This window comes from Podarcis erhardii, assembly GCF_964252035.2.
Source record: "Podarcis erhardii genome assembly, chromosome: 1".
Classification (NCBI taxonomy): Eukaryota; Metazoa; Chordata; class Lepidosauria; order Squamata; family Lacertidae; genus Podarcis; species Podarcis erhardii.
The window spans coordinates 44,481,131-44,501,802 of record NC_138497.1 but is presented as its reverse complement, the minus strand read 5'-3'; the positions used below and the strand labels follow the sequence as shown (position 1 = coordinate 44,501,802).

The 20,672-nt window shown below is 43.7% G+C and overlaps 1 protein-coding gene across 2 annotated transcripts in view; it reads right to left on the bottom strand.

Moving 5' to 3' along the window:
- Window positions 1-20,672, bottom strand: part of TYRO3 (TYRO3 protein tyrosine kinase) — a 61,640-nt gene that overhangs the window by 13,037 nt on the left and 27,931 nt on the right. For both annotated transcript variants that reach the window (XM_081859715.1, XM_081859716.1), the window contains exons 5-11: window positions 19,586-19,672; window positions 15,202-15,317; window positions 10,126-10,300; window positions 9,502-9,644; window positions 6,891-7,035; window positions 2,391-2,520; window positions 1,142-1,239 (exon numbers count right to left, since the gene is read on the bottom strand). In XM_081859715.1, the coding sequence (XP_081715841.1) occupies window positions 1,142-1,239; window positions 2,391-2,520; window positions 6,891-7,035; window positions 9,502-9,644; window positions 10,126-10,300; window positions 15,202-15,317; window positions 19,586-19,672 (894 nt within the window). The remainder of the gene's footprint in view (window positions 1-1,141; window positions 1,240-2,390; window positions 2,521-6,890; window positions 7,036-9,501; window positions 9,645-10,125; window positions 10,301-15,201; window positions 15,318-19,585; window positions 19,673-20,672) is intronic.

Sequence of the window (20,672 nt, the reverse complement as noted above, 5' to 3'; positions counted from 1 at the left end):
TCAGAGAATTTCTCTTAAACAGCTAAGAGGAAATAAGAAAAAGTTTAAGCAGCAAAAACGAATCAGACTTGCACCAGTCCATTTGACAGACGGCCATTTGAGAAGCAAACTGCGGATGATAAATCACAGCTGTTTGGAAACCATTAGATCTTTGAAGTTGTGGACTATCTGAACTTCCACTTGAGGTATATTATAAAGGCTATTTTGTACACTTCAGGTTTAAATTCCATATCTAGGTCATGTCTAAGGGATGTCTAAGTTGCTAACAAAAAATAAAACCAGTTAATACACTTTAAATGTTATATCAGCAGCAACCAAACCAAGATAAACTCAAGTAACATTAATTAAATGTCTGTATGAATAAGAAATGTTAATCAGTCTCCAAAAAGTGGCAAAAGAAGACCTCGGAAGCTTACTCATATAAGGTATTTCACAACATGGCTACCAAAACTAAAAAGTTGATGGTCCTTGAAACCAGTCCTATATGCAACAGACCATAGTAATTAAAGCAGAGTTGCCCCCATTTATCTTGGATGTTGGGAAACTTATGAGAGACGAGGCTTCTTATTATTGCAGTTCAGTACATCTTGATAACTTCAACAGTTTGTGAAATCTAGGGCCACAATTATATGCGTGTTTATTTGGAGGTTAGCCACACTGAAATCAATGAGACATGAAACTCAATCCTAGCCACACTTACTTGGAAGTAAGGCCCATTTTGGTCAATAGGGCTTACTCCCTAGTTAATGTGCATAGGATTGTCATTTTGTTTCTAAACCATAGTTCGGATTAGGCTAGAGAAGGAAAATATTCCCTTGCCTCCATCTCAATCCAGCAATGTATGATTTGCCTGCTGAAGAAGTCAATATACAAATTGCAGAGTTAGATAGGGGATTTTGACTATAGTATCTTGGTGGATTTCAAAGTTACATCTGAGGCAAGATGAGTCTTTTGTCAAAGTCTGTCAGTGAGATCACTGTGTTCCTTTCGTAGTGCCTGCATGAGGAACGTTTAGTGTCTGACAGAAATAATGAGAAAATTTTGCATGGAGTAGCAGGGGAGAAAATAGCCCTGAGAGCCTTGGAAACTCATCGGATCAATGGGATCTGTAGTAAAGAATCACTCAGAACATTTTACCTACATGTTGCCTCAATAAGCTCTGGGCCTTCTCTGTTGAAAGATCTCACCGCTCTGAAATGGACGACTGGATCCCCTCCCACCACACTGCCAAAGGCATGACTAAAAGAAGCAAAAAGAAGCAAAATGAAAATCTCATTACCGTACTATCACTGGAGTGCTACAAAGGTTGTTGTTCCACATACATATACAACAGCTTAGAAACTCTCTGAATTTCCAACCATTTCATCTTAGTGATGCTGTGCAAAAGGTCTGAGCTCCTTGGGCAGGCCCTTCCAGCCTCAGGTTTTCCAAAGGCTTCAGGAATGAAGAGGAGCACGGGAACAGTACCCACCCCAGCAATAAAGGAAGCTGCTTTATACCGAATACCAGGCCATTGGTACACTGTACTCAGTATTGTCTACAATGACTAACTGACAGCACCTCTTCATGGTTTCAGACTGGAGCAGGCTTCCTCAACCTCGGCCCTCCAGATGTTTTTGGCCTACAACTCCCATAATCCCTAGTTAGCAGGACCAGTGGTCAGGGATGATGGGAATTGTAGTCTCAAAACATCTGGAGGGCCGAGGTTGAGGAAGCCTGGACTGGAGCCTTTCCAGCCAGGTCTGGAGATGCTGGAGATTGAGCTTGCATGCAAAACAGATGCTCTACCACTGAATTACAATTGCATACAGAGTTCTGTGAGCTGTGTTTCTTTATCTCTCTGTATTCCTTTGCGTGGTGTTCTACCACTGAGCTACAGCAAGAAACACTGGGCCTACTGAAGCACCCACAATGCTGCTCGTTCTTGTCCAGGTTGCCAATACAGCTCCCTCTCTTCCCCTTATTCCTCCTCCCTCTACTGTCTCTAACAGCAAACTGTAGCATGACCAGAGCAGAGCAAGCTATATTGGCCAAGCTATATTGGCCAGCTGCATTATCACAGGGTAGCCATGTCCCTCCAGATGTTGCTAGACTGCAATGCCCATCATCCTTGACAACTGGCCATGCTGGCTGGGACTGATGGGATTTGGAGACCAACAACATGGGGAGGACTGCAGGCTCCCTATCCTTGTGCTAGCCACTGCCACAGGCCATGGCACTTCCTTCTTGCCCTGTTCAGTTTTCCTGCTCTAAAAGCCAGCTCCACTTTGTAAATAGGAGAGGTTTTCCTCAATCCGACCTGGGTTGCTACATAGTTATGGGCAACCCTGTGATGCAATGTGGTTGCATTAATGCATCCAGATTAAGAGATGATGATGACAAGAACTTGCCCAAAGCGAGTTTCTTTTCTTCTTTTCCGCAGCAGGATCAGTGCCAAGGCAACTGCTGTGACGAGTGCAGTAAGAATGCCTAATACTACAGGGACCCAGGATGTGCCATAGGGAGGTTGTCTCTGTCCTCCTGTGTACAAAAGAAATCCTCAGTGAGACAGTAGGAAATCACATTTAGAAAATTGCAACTCAAAGTAATCCATCTTAAAATGGGCATGTTCCACAGTGTAAGTACTCAAACATCAGAAGCAGACACATCTGCCATGTCCCAAAGAACCTGAAAAAGATGTTACAGCAATAGAGTGTACCTTGTTGTGACAGGACATCCCAGGATTTGAGTGGCAGCCACCAACCATCTTCAAAACCTAACTACAAATTCCAGGTTTGGTGAGCATATTCTGAAGATCAATGGGCTCCTTTGCGAGGAAGGGCAGGATATACTTAGTAAATAAATAAAAATAACTAAGAGCTGAAACTCGTTGCCCAAAGCCTCAACAGAATCTGATGAAGAGTTTACCTTATCCTTGCTGGGCCAGGATAAGGTTGCTACAAAATTCTAGCAAAATATAAAAGCAAGAATGACAGAATTTACATGAGTGTAGGGATGGAGGGTGCAGGGATTGCACAGTTTTTTTTGGAAGCGTCTACTGTGGTCTGTGAAAGCAGCACTCAAGTAGTCGCTACTGAACTTGCTTTCAATCCCAGATGCAATTGCAGCAGCCTTTTAGGATTGGCCTTTAGCTATTGAAGAGAACAAGGAAATCTTAGCAGAACAAGGAACCTGTAGCAGGAATAATCTGCATACGAGCTGCCCAGGGCATAGGAAATTTCCTGTTAAAATGTGTTGTATCAGCAAAAGAGAGGGAAACTTCCCCCCTCATCTTTTGTATATGGAGTGTTTTTCGGTTGTGGCACACAGTATTATGCAGATATTTTGGAGTGCTGTAATATAACTTATTCGTCCCCCCTCCCATTCTCTTACCCTAAGGCTGCGCAAGATAACATCCCCAGAGGCCTTCTGAATATCAGCATAAAGAAAGTGGGGGAAATTAGATTATGAAATCCGCCAATTTGTAAGCATCCCAATTTAGACTAAAGCCATAAAAGCCCTAGACATGTGATGATGAGGAAAAACTGAGCAATGCTTGTTCTTTGCCAGTCCATTTTTATTGGCTAATATACAATCTTACTAAAACTGTATCTGTAGACAGGAAAATCCATTTAGCCTCCTCAGATGCATGGATACCTGACACCATTCCACTCAGATGTCCATATCCTTAATACTGTTCCTAGCTATATTCAGCCTTACTCTTCTCCACCCAATGCTTTTCTCATAAGAGATGCTTCTATTCACCTTTCTATTTTGTACACCTTCATGTTGATACCAGAACACTTGGGCTGTACTCTATTCTCCCTTGATTTGCTGCAATCTATTCCCTTTCCACTTACACATCTGATTTTGTGCCCTTTAAATTCCAGCAACTTTCACCTCCAGAATCACTCTAGAAAAGCTAGGAGTGGGTGGTATATTACTGCTGGGTGGTCTTTGGTCAGCCCCCTTCTCCCCCCCCCCAAACCTTGCAAAATATGCTGCAATTGATCCCAAGAACATTTAAGACTGTGCAACCAACAGATGGCAATTGAGAGAGATTGACCACACTTCCACACACAAACGAAGAACGCATAATAAAATTGCACTTAAAATACAGACAGTGGTTTTTATTTTAAAAATTTAAATTGTGGGACTAGTACAGACGGGCAGCATTTTCACCAGGAAATGCTGGAGTATGGTGGAATTCTATCTCAGCAACGAAGAAGCAGACAAGCAACATCATTACTGTGCTTAGTGTGAAAGGTACACACCCACAACACCAGGAGGAGAAATCAGTATTTCTGATTTTTTTGTTTTGTTTTGGCAAAAGTGGGAGGTTTGCCATGCACCTGTGGTGCTGGCACCAGGAACAAATGGTATTCATTCTCTGGTCTGCTCTATATGGAGGCAGGAAGTCTCTAGCCCTTACCCTGGAACCATGTTTGCTAAAAAGAACAACAGGAAAATGTCCACTAGCTCAATATTGAACTTAACCCCAAAAAGCTCTCCATTTCTAGACTGCATCATCCTACATTAAAAATGTTTACTTCACACGTTACATGCCACTTTAAACTCACAAATTTTGTGTGTTGGTTTAAAGTCCGAATTAGATACAAAAACTTGCACTTAGCATCACTTGCAGAAGCACCTGAGGGCCAGGCGCATGTCATCACCTTTGGGAGTATTCCCATGTGGATTGGGGCTGTTGCGTTGTGAGAACCCACATCTCTACCCCATGTTCTTGGTGGCTATTGCTAGGGGGCAGGCATGAAAGCTCCCTATTTATTATTCATCTTCCAAAGTTAAAATGTCTCCAGTGTTCCTGTGGAAATCACAGCACACTCCTTCAACTGGGACGGGACAAAGGCAGCCAAATGCAGTGCCTTCAAACAGACTGGGCACATCGCCATTCAGAAAAAGGCCCTTCTGATGCATTAAGAACATAATTGGCATGAAGTAAATGACACAATAGTACAGTGCCAGTAGTAGTGATAGCCACACGTGGCACTAGAAGGGGGCAGGGGAGACAAGTGCCCCACGAACAGGGAGCTGCCCCCATTTGCCTCCCCATTGCTAGACTCCGCCATTTAAAATATACTGTTATTTTTCTTTCAGCGATCTTAGCATGTGAGACACAACTCACCCACCTAAAAATATACCTTGCCCCTCCTGTGCCACACATACTGTTTTCTGTTGCTGACACTGATGAGAGCAACAGAAAGAGCCTACTAGACCCTTCCCACAGCCCTGAAGGAACAGGGCGCAAGGCTGAGGGTGCAGGCTGAGGGTGCTTCAAATAAGAATGCATTTGGTTTCCTCAAACAGCACCATTAAATCTTTTTATAAGCTTCCCCACCCGTATGCTAACAAGCTGCCCCAGATATTTCACACGCAGTGGGAACTGGAAATGCCTATTCAGTACCAGCTAGTTAATTCTAGAACGTAAGCAATTTTTATTTTCCACCAGGCTCAAGTGTAGAACAAAGTTTCATTATTTTTACAGATCTATAGTTTTGGTGTGTCAGCATTTCCATAATGAAGCTTTATTTTCAAGCGTTTATAAGCTCAGCAACATACTGTGTTAGGTGTGGCTGTGGTTGGGACACAAACAAGCCTCAGGCTGAGGGAGAGGGAGAGAGAATGTGTTTTAAGTCCACTGAAATAATTGGACTTGAGAGCACCTAACTTTGTATAAGATTGTTGCCTTCATCTACAATCTCTCAGCCCTGTTTTGACATCAGTCACATTTTCGAACCTGTGGAAGATGTTTATTTGTATTGTTTCGCTCTCTGCTATGAAGAATAACCATAATTAGCAAAGGAAGAAAGGGTGGTTTTAAGACTAAAAAAAAAACCCTGAGGGGTGTCTATGTATTTAAAGGTCTGTGAGGAAAAAAGGAACAATTTTGGGTTGGGATGGGGGAGGAAGCAGCACAGTGAACTCTGAGGGGGGGGGAGTGCAATGTGGTACAAGATTTCCCAAGCTCCTTCCTCACTGCTGAATGTGCCATCCATGCACAGTGCACAGATAAGTAGGGAATCGGAAACCGTCATGCACAGGATTAAGAGTTGCAGATTTGGAGTGCCCGGTGGTAGGGAACACACTTTGCTTGAACAAGACTCCAGGTTCACTCCCAGAATCTCCAGGCAGGGCTGGGAGATAATCCTTTCAGAAACCTTTTAAGAGCCATTGACAATCAGTGTCAACAACACTGAGCTAAATGGACTGGTGTAAGACCCATTTCCTATGTTTTCAAAGAGCTTTGGCCTGCTTCACACCTTATGGAATTATTACACACAAAGCACTTCTGTATAGGCATGTACAGTGCTTTTTCTGGGGGGTACACAGGGGTACGCATACCCCCTAAACATTTTTAAATCTTTGTACTTTTGTCCTTTTACTGTATTTATTTTTCCAGATTTGAACTATAAAATGGTGATTTTCTTGAGTCAAAATGAGAGTACCCCTAAACATTTTTTAAGAAAAAAAAGCACTGGGAATGTACATCCATCCATATATACACACTTTATTGTTCACAATCAAAGCCCCCACAATCCACAAACAGAACCTTCAGTGTATAGGAATTAACACAAAACCCAGGTGTAGAGGAACCTGTAAGGATTATGAGAACTAGAGTTTTCAACGCACATGCACAGATTTTTTCAACTCAGTTGCAGCTGAGTTTGTTTCGCTTTGCTTTTGCTAGATTGCTCCACGTTGTTCCGCTTCGGTCTCATTCCGTTTAAAAATGCAACACATGCAGTTGTAAGTGCTGGGAAGAGCAGAGATAGAAAAACATGGTGGCAACCAGCAGCTCATTGCAAGCACAGTACTAACAGTGACGTAACATTTTCCTTGAGGAGAAGATGCAGTTATAAAAGAAGAAGCTTACAGCACATGCAACTCACCTATTAAATCTTCAGCTGTAAGCAGCAAGGGTTCACTCCAAGGCCCGCAGCCTGCTGAGTTGAGTACACACACCCTGATGGTAAGATCTCTTAAGGGATTCCACATAGTGAGGTTGGCTCTCGTCTCCTGTACGATCATTTCCCCCTGAAGCAAGCAAGCAAACAAAAACCCATTGGTGATCAGCACTCATCTGGCACTTGCTTACAATACCACACAAGGAAGCGGTAAGGCTCCCTCAATGCAGGTATACTTTTAGGCAACTCCACAATTTTCTGAACCCTGAGATTTCCCAAAACCGATTACAGTGGTACCTCTGGTTAAGTACTTAATTCGTTCCGGAGGTCCGTACTTTACCTGAAACTGTTCTTAACCTGAAGCACCACTTTAGCTAATGAGGCCTCCTGCTGCTGCCGTGCCTCCGGAGCACAATTTCTGTTCTCATTCTGAAGCAAAGTTCTTAACCTGAAGCACTATTTCTGGGTTAGCGGAGTCTGTAACCTGAAGCGTATGTAACCTGAAGCGTATGTAACCCGAGGTACCACTGTATACTAATATGTTGTGCCTGCATTTTTTTTTTTTTACTTTTATTAAAATTCCTAATAATCAATCCAAGCTTAGCTGCAGAGGTAAAATAAATACTTGAAGAGATGTGGGATTGTAATCTTTCTCTCTTTTTTTCCTTTGTCATATTGTAGTGCCTACAAACTCTGTGACAGCCGCATTAGGAGAGGGGTGGGGGGTGGGGAGGAAATTCTCCACTCCTTAATGAGCATGTTGCACAAAATCAAACCCAGAACAGACTGCGGATAACATATGTTACCACCTTCCAGTTTGACACAAACCCATTCCTAAGACTTGCGCGTGGCTTTTTAGGATTCATTTCCAAGCTGTCAGTCTAGAACACAGGCAGCTAATATGGTGCTCTGATGATATTTATTATTCATTACTTTTCTATATTCCACTCTTCTTCCCAAAGGAGTCCAGGGCAGCAAACAAGAAGTGATAACGACAATAACAACACCTTTAAAACCATTCCAACGCAGATGCAGTCTGGTAAAGATCTCAACTTAAAATGCTTGTTGAAAGAGGAAGGTCTTCAGTAGGCCATGAAAAGATAACAGAAACGGAGCCAGTCAAATATCTAAGGGGAGGGAATGCCAGAGGGTGTTGCTGGACTACAACTCCCATCAGCCCCAGCTAGCATGGGCAATGGTCAGGGATGATGGGAACTGGAATCCAACAATACCTGGAGGATGCCAGGTTGACTACCCCTGGTCTAGAACCTTCCCTAAGCACTAAATTTCTCACTCTGAATTAATTTTATAATTTACTTTTATAATTGATGGTACAGTGGTACCTCGGGTTACATACGCTTCAGGTTACATATGCTTCAGGTTATAGACTTCGCTAACCCAGAAATAGTGCTTCAGGTTAAGAACTTTGCTTCAGAATAAGAACAGAAATCATGCTCTGGTGGCACGGTGGCAGCAGGAGGCCCCCATTAGCTAAAATGGTGCTTCAAGTTAAGAACAGTTTCAGGTTAAGAACGGACCTCCGGAACGAATTAAGTACTTAACCCAAGGTACCACTGTAATTTGAGATACAGCTCAAGATATTGCCTGGCAAATCTGGAACAAGGAATAGTCTGTGACAAACAGAATATGATGAATTTTATTGATCCAGAATGTATGATTAGCCTTTATCAGCTTCCTCCTGATGAATCTACTATCCAAGTTGCTCTGCCTAACACAATTTTTACACATGACAAGACAGAGAAGCATCGTGTTCAACTGTTCCTGACACAAGTGACAGAACCATTGTTAACTGTTGCATACTATGAAAAAACGTAGTCAAAAGTCTATTATAACTGATATGGGTATTCCTTTCTCATTACGGAGGGATACAGGCAGAAATCCATTTACAGTAAGCCTCATGTGTGAAAACATTGGCAGTAGGCTCAGATTAAAGAAAGTCCTTTTGCATAATTTGCATTAATGAACTTGTGGGATTCATTGCCACAAGATGTGGTGACAACCACTAGCTTTGATGGCTTCTTCAAAGGATTAGACCCATTTGTGGAGGATAAGTCTATCACTGCCATGAGCCAACATAGTAGAATGAAACTTCTCTTTTCAGGCATCTGAAGCTATGTACGCACTATAACTTTAAACTGTGCTGTTTTTCTAGAAAAAGAAGTGCCATAACTCACCATGAACACCTCCTTTGTTCTCTTATAATGGCAATGGTACTCACAGGCACATTCCGGCTGAAAAAAAGTGCTGCCTTTAAAGCCTATTCAAAGCACATTCTTTCCCTCAGAATTCTGGGTACTGTAGTTTGTTAAGGGTTGCTGGAATTGCAATTCTGTGAGGGGTAAACTACTGTGTCCAGAATTCCTTGATAGAAAGAGTGTGTTTCAAATGTGCATTTAAGTTATAGTGTGTACACAGCTTGAGTATTTCAGATGACTAGGACAAACAACAATGGATGGTCCTCATTATCATGACCTGCTTGTGAGATCCCAGGGACGTTTGGCTGGCTCCTGTTAGAACAGAATTTGGATCATGCTCTGATCCACCAAGGCAATGTTTATGCTCCTCAGTTTGTTACCTGAGTGATGTTATCTTGACTCCACTCCAACCTGTATCCCAGGGCATTGTCCCTATGCATTTCTGGAGCCATTGTTTCCCATTCCAAAATCAGACAAGAATCTCTTTGGATAATGTGTACGTTTTGTGGAGTACTGTTTGGTGCTGTAATAGAAAGAAAATCACAACATATATCTTGTTGTTAGAGAGAGAGAGAGAGAGAGAGAGAGAGAGAACTCTCAGGGGCAGACAGGTATGGAACAGCCTTAGGGCAAAAACTATTTCATTTGCTAGGTCCCTTGCAAATTCACCAAAGGGACTCTTGAGGTCCTGGTACATCTAAGATTCTTTTTCTCTCCTGGAATAAGCTGTGAATACTGTGAAACTCCAGCATCAGCTTTATACCTGCATAAACTAGGAACACCCTCACATGATTTGCCATGAGTAAACTACAGTCTAAGGCACAACAATGGCAAAAAAATGAAGCTGATGGCCAATAGTTTGAATCAGTCATGTGAATTATATGGTTCTTGTATTTTGTTGCTACAAGGGGAGATGGGGTCAAGTTGTTCAGTGGTTTTCTGCCCCAGAACTGCATAGCTTAATGGAAAAATGTTTCACAATTTCCATGAAACCATGTTCTTACCTAATCCCATGGTCTGAAAATAGACCCAGTCTGTAAAAGGGGAGCTGCCCAGTTCATTAGTGCACTGGACCCGAGCACTATAATTGGTAGAGTGCTTTAATCCTGGAAAAGCCTGGGAAAAGGAGGGGACAGGGACAACCTCTGTGGAAATGTCATCTTCCTGTAGCTCAGCCACCTGTTGCAGAAGGGAGATAAAGCAGATATGAACACACAAGCCAAATACACTCTCATGGATTTAATATAAAGTGACTCATTTTTTTTATGCCATAAAACTTTAGGAGAGTTGCATCCAACAAGTAATACATTTCACATAATCTTGGCTTCAGAACGTTGATATGCAATGACTAATTCTTCAAAATGCTAGAGGCTGTAAGCAAACCAAAAACTCAAGAAGAACTTCTTGGCTGGGCGACACCTGCTTGGGCATGTGAGAACATTTTGTCCCATTTAGAGGGCATTCCCTATGGCCCAAGAGTTTTGAAGATGGTTATCATCATCACCACCAGAGGGACGCGGGTGGCACTGTGGATTAAACCACAGAGCTTAGGACTTGCCAATCAGAAGGTCGGCGGTTCAAATCCCCGCCACGGGGTGAGCTCCCGTTGCTCGGTCCCTGCTCCTGCCAACCTAGCAGTTCAAAAGCACGTCAAAGTGCAAATAGATAAATAGGTACCACTCCAGCGGGAAGGTAAATGGCGTTTTTGTGCACTGCTCTGGTTCGCCAGAAGCAGCTTAGGCATGCTGGCCATATGACCCGGAAGCTGTATGCCGGCTCCCTCAGCCAATAAAGCGAGATGAGCGCCGCAACCCCAGAGTCGGTCACGACTGGACCTAATGGTCAGGGGTCCCTTTACCTTTACCTATCATCATCACCAACTGCAGCCCTCCAAAGAGCCCAAAGATAGTCTTTCTGAACCTCATGGGAACAAAACAACTCCCAGCACTTGGCATTAAACTGGTCCCTTCCGCCTCCCCACCTTTTCCTCTCTCTTCTAATTGAAGCAAGACTTCAATCAACTGCACAAATGGGAAAGCAATAAACTCCATCTGTCCAACAACGGTATGATAGACTCTGGGAACTGCTCATTATCAACAAAACTGTCTTACAAACCAAGGATACAGAAGAAGGAAGACTATAAGCGAGCTACATTTTGAAGTGACAGTTCAACAAAAAAATAAATAAGTGTTCAACAAAATCCTTCAAGGCTTGCAGTTATGTGCATTTCTAGAGGAACTTAATTGTTCGCCCTGATACAGCCCTCCGAATCTGGATTTGGCTTTGTGTGCTCAGTTAGCAAAAGGAAATACTCCTCCCATCTAAAACTATTACCTTTTGCTGTTTATCTAATAAGATGCAATTTGTAGCTGTGTTCTCCCACACAGGATAATGCGGGGTTTGGATCTTGGTTCCTTTTAATTTGACTTAGAACTTTTGTATGCCTATTCTTTTTTAAACACACACACCTGCACACTGAACTGTAGAGAGAATCTTAATCATTTTAAAAACTATTGTTTGAAAGTGATATGATAGAATTATTGTTTTCCCTGATGTATGGCAAGGGTAGCTGGCACGGCACCCTCCAGTTCAGATAACAACTCCCATAAGCCCAGTCCAACAACATGTGGAGGGCACTACATTAATCATGCTCCTGATGTACAGTCACATTTGTTTTGTCCCATTGCCAGCTTTGGTCAAACATACAGTGCGGGTCTGTGAAGCTATAAAACCTGTTAACAACAAACAGTGGGGTGGTGTTCCTGTGTGGGCATGACATAAGGAACTGTTACTTGTGTCCAGCGCTACCAACAATGCTTTTTTTTCTTCAGGTACTCAGGGGTATGAAGAACAGACACATTCCCCCCCCCCCGATGTTAAAAGTGTGGGTACCACTTTTTGGCTTAAAAAACAATAACATTGCTTATAAGAATGACAAACATTCTGTCAACTAGAGGCAGGTAGAAATATGGGTCGGTGGACAAAGGTGCCTGTAAATAAAAATCAGAGCTGAGAGGTGCTCAACATTTTGCCATTCCCCAAGGCCCTATAACTGAGGTTGGCTGTCATGTTAAGCCTGACTGGAGAGTGAAATCCCTGTTTCTTTTTCCCTTGCAGCATGGGACAAAAAAGCCTGGGAAGCTTAGGAAAATGAGGCTGCCTGAGGAGGTTGAAATCTGAGCTGCTCTCGCTTTGTTCCGCCCTCCCCCCCCCCCTTCACCGGTTGCAAAGAAAAGAAAAGAAAACGAGAAATAGGAAGGTTGGGGGAAGGACTCAGAAGCCAGACAGATTAGCATTGTACAGTGACTGGTTGACGTGCAAACCAGGAAGAATAGGCTGTACTCGGCGGGGCAAGCGTGGCATTCCAATGCACAGGAGGAAATTCATTCTAATCTGTCAAAACAGAGCCTCTCTAGCAGAGCGGCAACAGCAGAAATGGTGTGAGAAAGAAGAGCAAAGCCGCTGTGTGCAGAGAGTCACGACTCATGTCATCATCGCCATCTCAATGGGTTCTTTTATTTCATGCAAGTAGTATGCACAAGCTCCTTCTGCAACCCTGCCGAAGCAGAAGGAAGCTGGATCACCTCAGCCGCTTGCCTTGGGCTTTTGTTAATTCCCTTCCAAGGCAGAATGCTGACAATGGCGGCAGTGCAGGGAACCCACTCTCTGACGCAATAAGCGGGGAGAGTCCAGGGAGATCATGCTGTTTTTAACCGTTCGCATCTTTTAAGGATGAACTGAATGATGTTGGGACAGCTGTTATGATGAGCTGGGCCAAGAGCCTGGGATCCAGAGATGTCCTGTGCACAGGTGCCCCATATGCAGAAGAAGAAAAGAGTTGGACCACCCCCCTAGGCCATAAAGGGTTTCCAGGTATCTGAGTGATTCTGTGCCCCCAAGCTATCCTCAGAAAGAAGGGTGTCAGGATCCCACCACTGGACCCTGAAGAGAATCCTAGTGCAAATTAGGACCTGGGAGAACCGAACAAGTCCCAAATGAACGTCTTGCTTGTGCTTCCAATAATCTATCTGTGTCGTGCCCTGGTCACTGATTCTCCCTCTCTGCCACCTGGGCTCCAAGAGCAAAAGCTGCAGCAGACACAGTGGGAATCTCAGAGTTGGCATGAAAGGTGCCTGGGTGCCCAAGTGTCACCTTGGGTGCAAAGATCAATTCAGAAAAAGCAAGAAGACTTAGCTGTGAACAATGATCCCAGTAGATTAATCTTAGAAGGAGAAGGAGGAATTTGCAGTGAAGGTGCCGACTATGGGGCAAAGAGAACTAGTCTGGGACTCTATGGGGCAAAGAGAACTAGTCTGGGACTCTGCCTGGGCAAGAGTGCTCTTTATTGGTTCTGGCTGGTAGTTCTTGCTTGACAGCTGTGCCTATGACTCATCTCTGACAACAGCACACCAGAGAACAGCGTGAATTGGTTCACTCGGAAGATCAATTAAATGGACCAACTTGACATGATGAGAGAAAACGTGAGTTAAAAGGAGCTGGCCTTACTAAAGCGGTTGCGTAATTGCTTCACCGCGTGTTCAGTCTGCAGTTTAAGCCTTACTTACTGTGTGATCTCCCCAACACCCATTGTTCAGCGGTTGCAGTGGCACTGCAAATGTAGGGCAGGTTGCCAACCAAGCACTTGTCGAGCAAGCATAAAACTACCTTACTTGCTGGACAATGCACAGAATCCACTCAGCTCACATTCTAAACACCGAAATTCAGTCACAGAATCAAAGAATTGTAGAGTTGGAAGGGATCCTGAGGATCATCTTGTTCAACCCCCTGCAATGCAGGAATATGCAGGTGTGCATTTGTTTCAAACTGCTGTGCAACCCGCAATAAAGTACCAGTCAATGAACTGCCATTTAGGCTTGCATGTTGCCAACTCAAAAATATGTAAAGTCACCTCCAGAATGTCAGACAGGAGGGATTCAAGCACATACTGGAAATTTAAAAGTGCAACAGATCCACTAAAACAAACAAACAAACAAGCAAACAAACAAACAAACAAACAAACAAACAAACACACTTTTCACATGAAGAAGAAATCCACTGAAAAGTTTGGGATGAACTAATGATTAATGGGAAGATGTACAAACACTGGTCAGTAAAATCAGAATGAATGCTCACTGTTGCATACCTGCAAACCTATCACAAGAGATGCCAAAAAAAGATCAGCCACAGGTTTCACATAAGCTTTATGCAAGAAAATCTTGATGAATACTCAATAAATAGGTTATCTGGAGGAGCTGTAAATTACATCAGAAGTTAAGACTTCTCTGGGCACTAAAGCTGAGGCACGTGGTACCAGAGGTTTAGTCTCATGCCAGCACTGAACACTGGGGAAGGACTACGTAAAATATGTATAGTATCAATATAGGGAACAACAACAATAACAACAACAATTTTATTATTTATACCCCATCCATTTGGCTAGGTTTCCCCAGTCACTCTGGGTGGCTTACACCTTATATAAAAAATTGTAAAACACCAGAGGCAGAGATTACATATACTTTATTAGTCATTGGATGCAGTCCTTTTAAAAATAGCAGAAGTCTCTTGACCATCAGTAGGACAGTTCCCCAAATTAAAAATAAAATGGGACATTATGTATTTTATTTTGCCTATGAACACATGGAGTATGTACTACTAGAACTTACAAGTGGGATTCATCAGCGTGCCTGAGAAATGGCTCTGTGCATGTACCATCACACAGCACTCCTCCATGCAAGGGGAGAGGGATTCAAATTGGTCCAGGTTCATTCTGTGCATGGGAGAGCTCTATGCATGCACATCATATCATCACTGTACAGCAAACTAGAACTTTGCAATGACACTTGATTATCTTCCTATGCAGGGTCTTTTCAAGACAGTAGTTTATTTTGGTCCATGCTGCTCTGGTCACAAATTAAGCACTGCAGAATTTCTGGGTAGAAAAGCTTGCCCACAGAATTTCTGGGTAGAAAAGCCCTGCCTCCAGGGTCCCAGACATGCAAAGCAAGGGGCTATCTAGCAAAACATTTCCTGGGTTTGACTATTTGCTTTGGCCAAGGAGGTATTATGCACGTGTCACATACCTGAACTGTACAAGAATGAAGTGGAGAACGGCCATCAAATCCTGGCAGCCAAGTGATACTGGCATTGTTGCTGGTGATTTGAGTTACTGTCACATTGAGAGGTGGAAAGGGGAGAGCTGAAAAAGAAGGAGGGATGCTGTTTAGCATATGTAGAACTGAGCAGATATTTATATGGAAATGGGCAGACGCTACAGTCTGGGAATTTGGATAAGGTCCCTGAGAGGTGCTAATCAAGCTTTGTATGAACAGGGGTGGCTTGCACATGGCATTATAAATCCTGATTAACACTGAATAACTTATTCTCTTTATTCAGTGTTTGGTATTTAAACAGATATAGCAAACACAAAACATTTGACACAGGCACTTCTCAAAACATTCTGCTGTGGAATCTGAGATGCTAGCAGTGCTAGCCTGAAGTTCCTAAAACCTTTGCATAGCATCTCTCTTGTCAGAGGGGCAGGGGTGCTGGAACGTGAAAGCAAAGCCTAGTCCTTTTAATAGGCAGATGGTAGAACTGATATGCTAGGAGTTGATTTCCACTAATTCCTATTTTAAACACGGAAAGTATACAGGTTTGGGTTTGGGTTTTGTTTTTGTTTTTTTAAAGAATTCCAAGTAGATCTAGGTATGTTTGGGCCAATTTCATAAAACAAATGCAAACTTGTCTTATTCCTCTTATTAAACAACCACTACAATGTCATTCTGGACCCAAAGCAGTTGGGTGTCGTACATTCACATATGTATCCATGCGGATACAACATTTAAATGCTTTAGTGCTAAGCCAAAATCCATTCTTTTTGTTGCACTTATACGCCACTCTGAAGCTCAGAGTTCACATGAGGCTTCCAAGCAACTGACCAGGCCGAGACTCACTTAGCTTTAAAGGAGTAATCACATCATTTGCCTTTACAGTACTTAAACTTAAAATCTAGGCTCACATGGGAGAAAAACAGGAGAAGCCTACCAGGTACAGTGCTGAACCAGCCAGTGGTGAAGGAGGAATGGCTGATGTTGCAAATAGCTAATACTTCAGAGATGTGAAACACAGAAGAGGCTTGAGATTAGTGTACAAGTCAAACCACAGGTTGTGAATCCTGCAGAATTTTAAAGTCCATCTGATGGACTTCCAGGTCCATATAATATGTACACCAACTGAAGCTACTGAACACTCTTCATACTCCATGTAGGATGTGTTAGTAATTTAATCTTGAAGTGACCAGGTCTTGTGTAACTGTGCCATGATCAAAATTTTTAAAAAGCTGGAGTTGCCACAGATGAAGCTGGTCAAGATCACAGCTTCCTCCTGCCGCATCTCTTTCCAGGAGCCAAGCTGGGTTCAGAATCACTGAAATCTGTTCCAGATTTAGATTTGGAGCATGGGAGGTGGTGCAGTGGGCTCAAAGGGGAAGGGAGAATGAATGGAAATTGCCTCTCTTTCTCTTACGTTAGCAGATGCCTCTGCAGAATGGCATCCTTGGACTTCACCCAGAGGATTTGCACTTGGGAAAAACTACATGTGTGCGTATGACTCCCTGCTTTGAGCCATCTGCAATGTCTTCCTTGGCTTGTTTTGTTGTCTTTGAACCACGTCAGCCCAGGCTGTTTGCCCTTCGCTTCTTTTACTGCTCTGGCCCCCGCTCCTCTGATTTACTCCCAATCTTCTCACTCCATATGTTCCCTCCAGCCCACCCCTTCCCTGCTCCCGTCATCTCCTGCTCCCACTCTTGGCTCAGCAGTTCCATTCATGCTGCCACTTTCTCTTGAAATGGTTCCCCACAGCTTGCCAGGATCCTTCTCCATAAATCCACTTTGCCCTTATTCTCCGTTTTGTTTCCTTGCAGCGCTGTCCTTTGTCTTGCTTCAAAGATTGGTAAACATGGCTATAAACTCTACCTATATGGCCCTAAGAGGCAGCATCTCTTTATCTCTCAGCAAGCTTCTAGGGAGAAGGAAGAAAGGTGTTCTTGCAGCTTGCCCTGAACGGAATAGAAGAGTGCTGCTGCACCCACCTTCTGCTTTTGGGTTTCCCATACACACCAACATGTGTGACAGTGCAATCAGTCCCAGTTCTGTTTGGTAACAATGGTCCTTTATGTTGAGGGCGGACACGGTGCAGTATATTCCTCGGAATGTACGAAGAACTCTGCTGCATCAAGCCAAAGTTCCCTCAAGGCCAGAAATTTGTTTCAATAGTATCCAGCTTCTGGAAGGAGTATGTAACAACACTTTGCATGTAGAACACCACAGGTTCAACCCTGGGTTTCTCCAGTGATAAACAAGACACAGATGCATAGGAAGTTGCCTTCAGATTTAACTGTCCATCAAACTAAGTATTATCTACTCCAGGGTTTCTCAAACTTGGGTCTCCAACTGTTGTTGGACTACAACTCCCATCATCCCTAGCTACCAGGCCCAGTGATCAGGGATGGTGCCAATTGTAGTCCAAAAACAGCTGGAGAGCCAAGTTTGGGAAACCGTGGTCTACTCTGACTAGCAGCAGCTCCCAAGGATCTCGGGCGAAGATTTTACCATTACCTGACATCCTTTTTCCTAAGATGCCAGGGAATGAATCCGAGACCTTCTGCATGCAAAGCATTTGTCCCACCATTAAATTATCATCTCTTTACGACTGTTAACAAATTCAAGCAACTTAGCATATCCAGGTGATGCAGGAAGTAACAGTAGTTGAGGGCTCCCACCATCCCAGACTGTTGTCTATGCCGGCTGAGGCTGATGGGAACTGCAGTCTAACAACATCAGGGGGGCATCACATTGGATATCCTTGGTATAAGGTCAAGGAAGCCAAAGAGCCCCACAGGTGCAATTTGAAGACTGCAGGTGAACCATCATCAGCATCCAATGGCTGCTGGGTAGCTGATATGAGCTGCAGTCTCCAACTGTTTGGTTCAGAAAGAGAGCCTGAGGATGAGGAAGGATATTGATTTCAAACTGAAGAGATGATTCACCTCACCTGGCCTCCTCCAGGAATTTATGTCAGGAGGAGGAGAAGCCAGGGAGCTTACACCATCAGCTCTTGAAGGAACCAACAATAGTCTGAAAGAGTCTAGGTGGGGAAGCCCCTCTCCACCCTCTGAGGGACTACCAAAAGATCTGCTGATGAGAAGCCCAGGCCTGAGGACTCACGCCATAAGCATCAAAGACCACCAATGGCCTGGATGAATTCAGTTGGAACAGCTCCTTCCTCATTTTCACAGTGCTGCTTATCAGACCTATATGGCCTGTGAAATGCATTGATGTCAGAACAGGAAGTTCACCTCCTGCAAAAACCACCATCAGTCTGAGAGAATTCTACTGTTTTATTGTTTTACCTTCTGAATCTTTTATTTTGTATTTTAAATGGTCCGAGTGGAGAATACTGGGGGAAGACACAACAATGGTTTGACTCAGTGGCCACATTCCAATGCTGGGCAGAGCAAAAACAAACAAACAAAAAAACCAAAAAAACCACAAAGCCATTTTTTTTAAATGAGGGGAGAAAGAAACAGCCCTTTGAAAATAAAGGTTCTGATAATCCTCATCCACAACAATGCACCCATATAAAATGAACTAATCGCATTTTGCATTGCTAAAAAATATGACCAACCAACCAAAACAAAGCTGTAGATTTGCCCTAAAAATAAGAAAGAGCGTGAGTCCCTCCTGGCCTGCAGCTACTTTAGCTTCTTATGAGGGGAGGAAACACCGCAGGAAAGTAGCAGTTGTGAAAGGAACAAAAATTATTAATAGGGCTCCAAATTACCAGCTTTAAATGAGAGCTTTGGCACTGCAAAGCACAGAAATCCACAGAAGCATAACATTCCTGAAATTTAATTGCCCTCACGGTGATCTGCCTCCTCCTGTTCTCTGCAGTTCACGAGATGCCAATGTATTAGAAGGGGGGAGTGTGGGTGTGTGGGAGGGGAGAAAAGACAGAAGAAGGTTTGGGGTGGTATTTTTGCTACGAAGGCATCAAACTTGTGCAGAAAAGGAAGATTTCCCTGTTCGTCCGCTGCAGATGACATCACTGTGGCCCACCTTCCTCCCACAAACAGTTCTGATGCCCCGGTTCAAGGAAAATCTGTTATTTCGTGTCACATCTTCCCTTCCTGTGCCAGTTGGGGTTTGGTTTTGATTGCAAATTTTGCTGCAGGGACACAGGCCCGCATACCAAACAGTGAGCACAGTGCTTTATTTCATTTGCTGAGAAGAGAGAGAGAAGGCACTGCTGGAAAGCAGCTCAAAACTGTTCCTGTTGGGGGTGGGGTGGGTAGAAGGGAAGCAGGGAAGGAGGGAGAAACAGAAACTGTTTTCCCCTGCTTTCTTCCCACTCCTGACAGTCCATTCCATTTCCTTTTCTGGGAGAACAGGGAAGGATCTCTCTCACCTTTAATCTGCACAGTGGCCGTCCGGGATGAAGACAGTCCCTTTATGTTGTGGGCTTCGCAGGAGAAAACTGTGCTTTGATTAATACCTGGAATACAGCCAAGAAGTGGGAGAGCAGGAGGGGAAGGAGGAGAGAGAGAGAAATAAGAAAGCAGCACACAAAACTGCTGTACAGTATAATAATCCCCCAGCTTCAACCTCAAGCAGAATTTCAATTATGTTTGACACGCAGCTCAGACTCTCTCTCCCTCTCTCCCTCTCTCCCTCTCTCTCTCTGTGCAACTTTTGGGGGCTGAGCTGGAAGCGGATCAAGCTCACATGGATTTGGGTGTAATTAACATGTCAATCGGTTTTTTCTTTTCTTTTTATAAAACAGGAGGAATGTGGCACAGAGAAGCCTGCACTGGAAGCTCCTTCTGCAAAATATGAAAGGGAAGGGCAGGAATGGGCTGGGGGGAGGGCAGTCCAAGTACTAGGCTGTTAGCTCTCTCATTGTTGTTATCTCACTGCTGTCCTTGGCCGGACTCTCTCCTATTGTTTTGCTGCTCTTAAGTTAAGGCTTGTATACTCTCCATCCCTTTGTTTGTGCAATGCCTAGGAAAAGAGGATGCTTGGCCTGGCCAAGGTCTCTGGCTGATTTCAAATTATACCCTCGACCTCCACTAGAAACAAGAGGCACCTCTGATGACTACATTGCAGCTTATTAACGCCACTGAGATTCCACAACTCAGTGGCAACAGGATTATTTAATCGGCAGTCACAGAAATCAGTGCTTTCGTCTCCATCGTAATGAAGTGCTCCTTGTAAGCATTTACACACAAATGTAGCGTTCTTCCAAGGGCACACTAATTGTGTCCTCTGCTGCGGTTAACAAATTACTATTTCCTATTTTCAACTTTGCGCTTTTTATTGGGGAATGCGTGTACACACCATTAATGTGTCTGTGTAATGTTGGCCTAAGAGTCTAGAAACACACGGTAGGTTTCTGGTTGTTAATATGGGCATGAGTCTGGAGCATACAAAGCTGCAAAACTGGTACCTCCCCAACCAGCAAAGACAAAAACACAGGGCTGGGGGAACCAATTCCC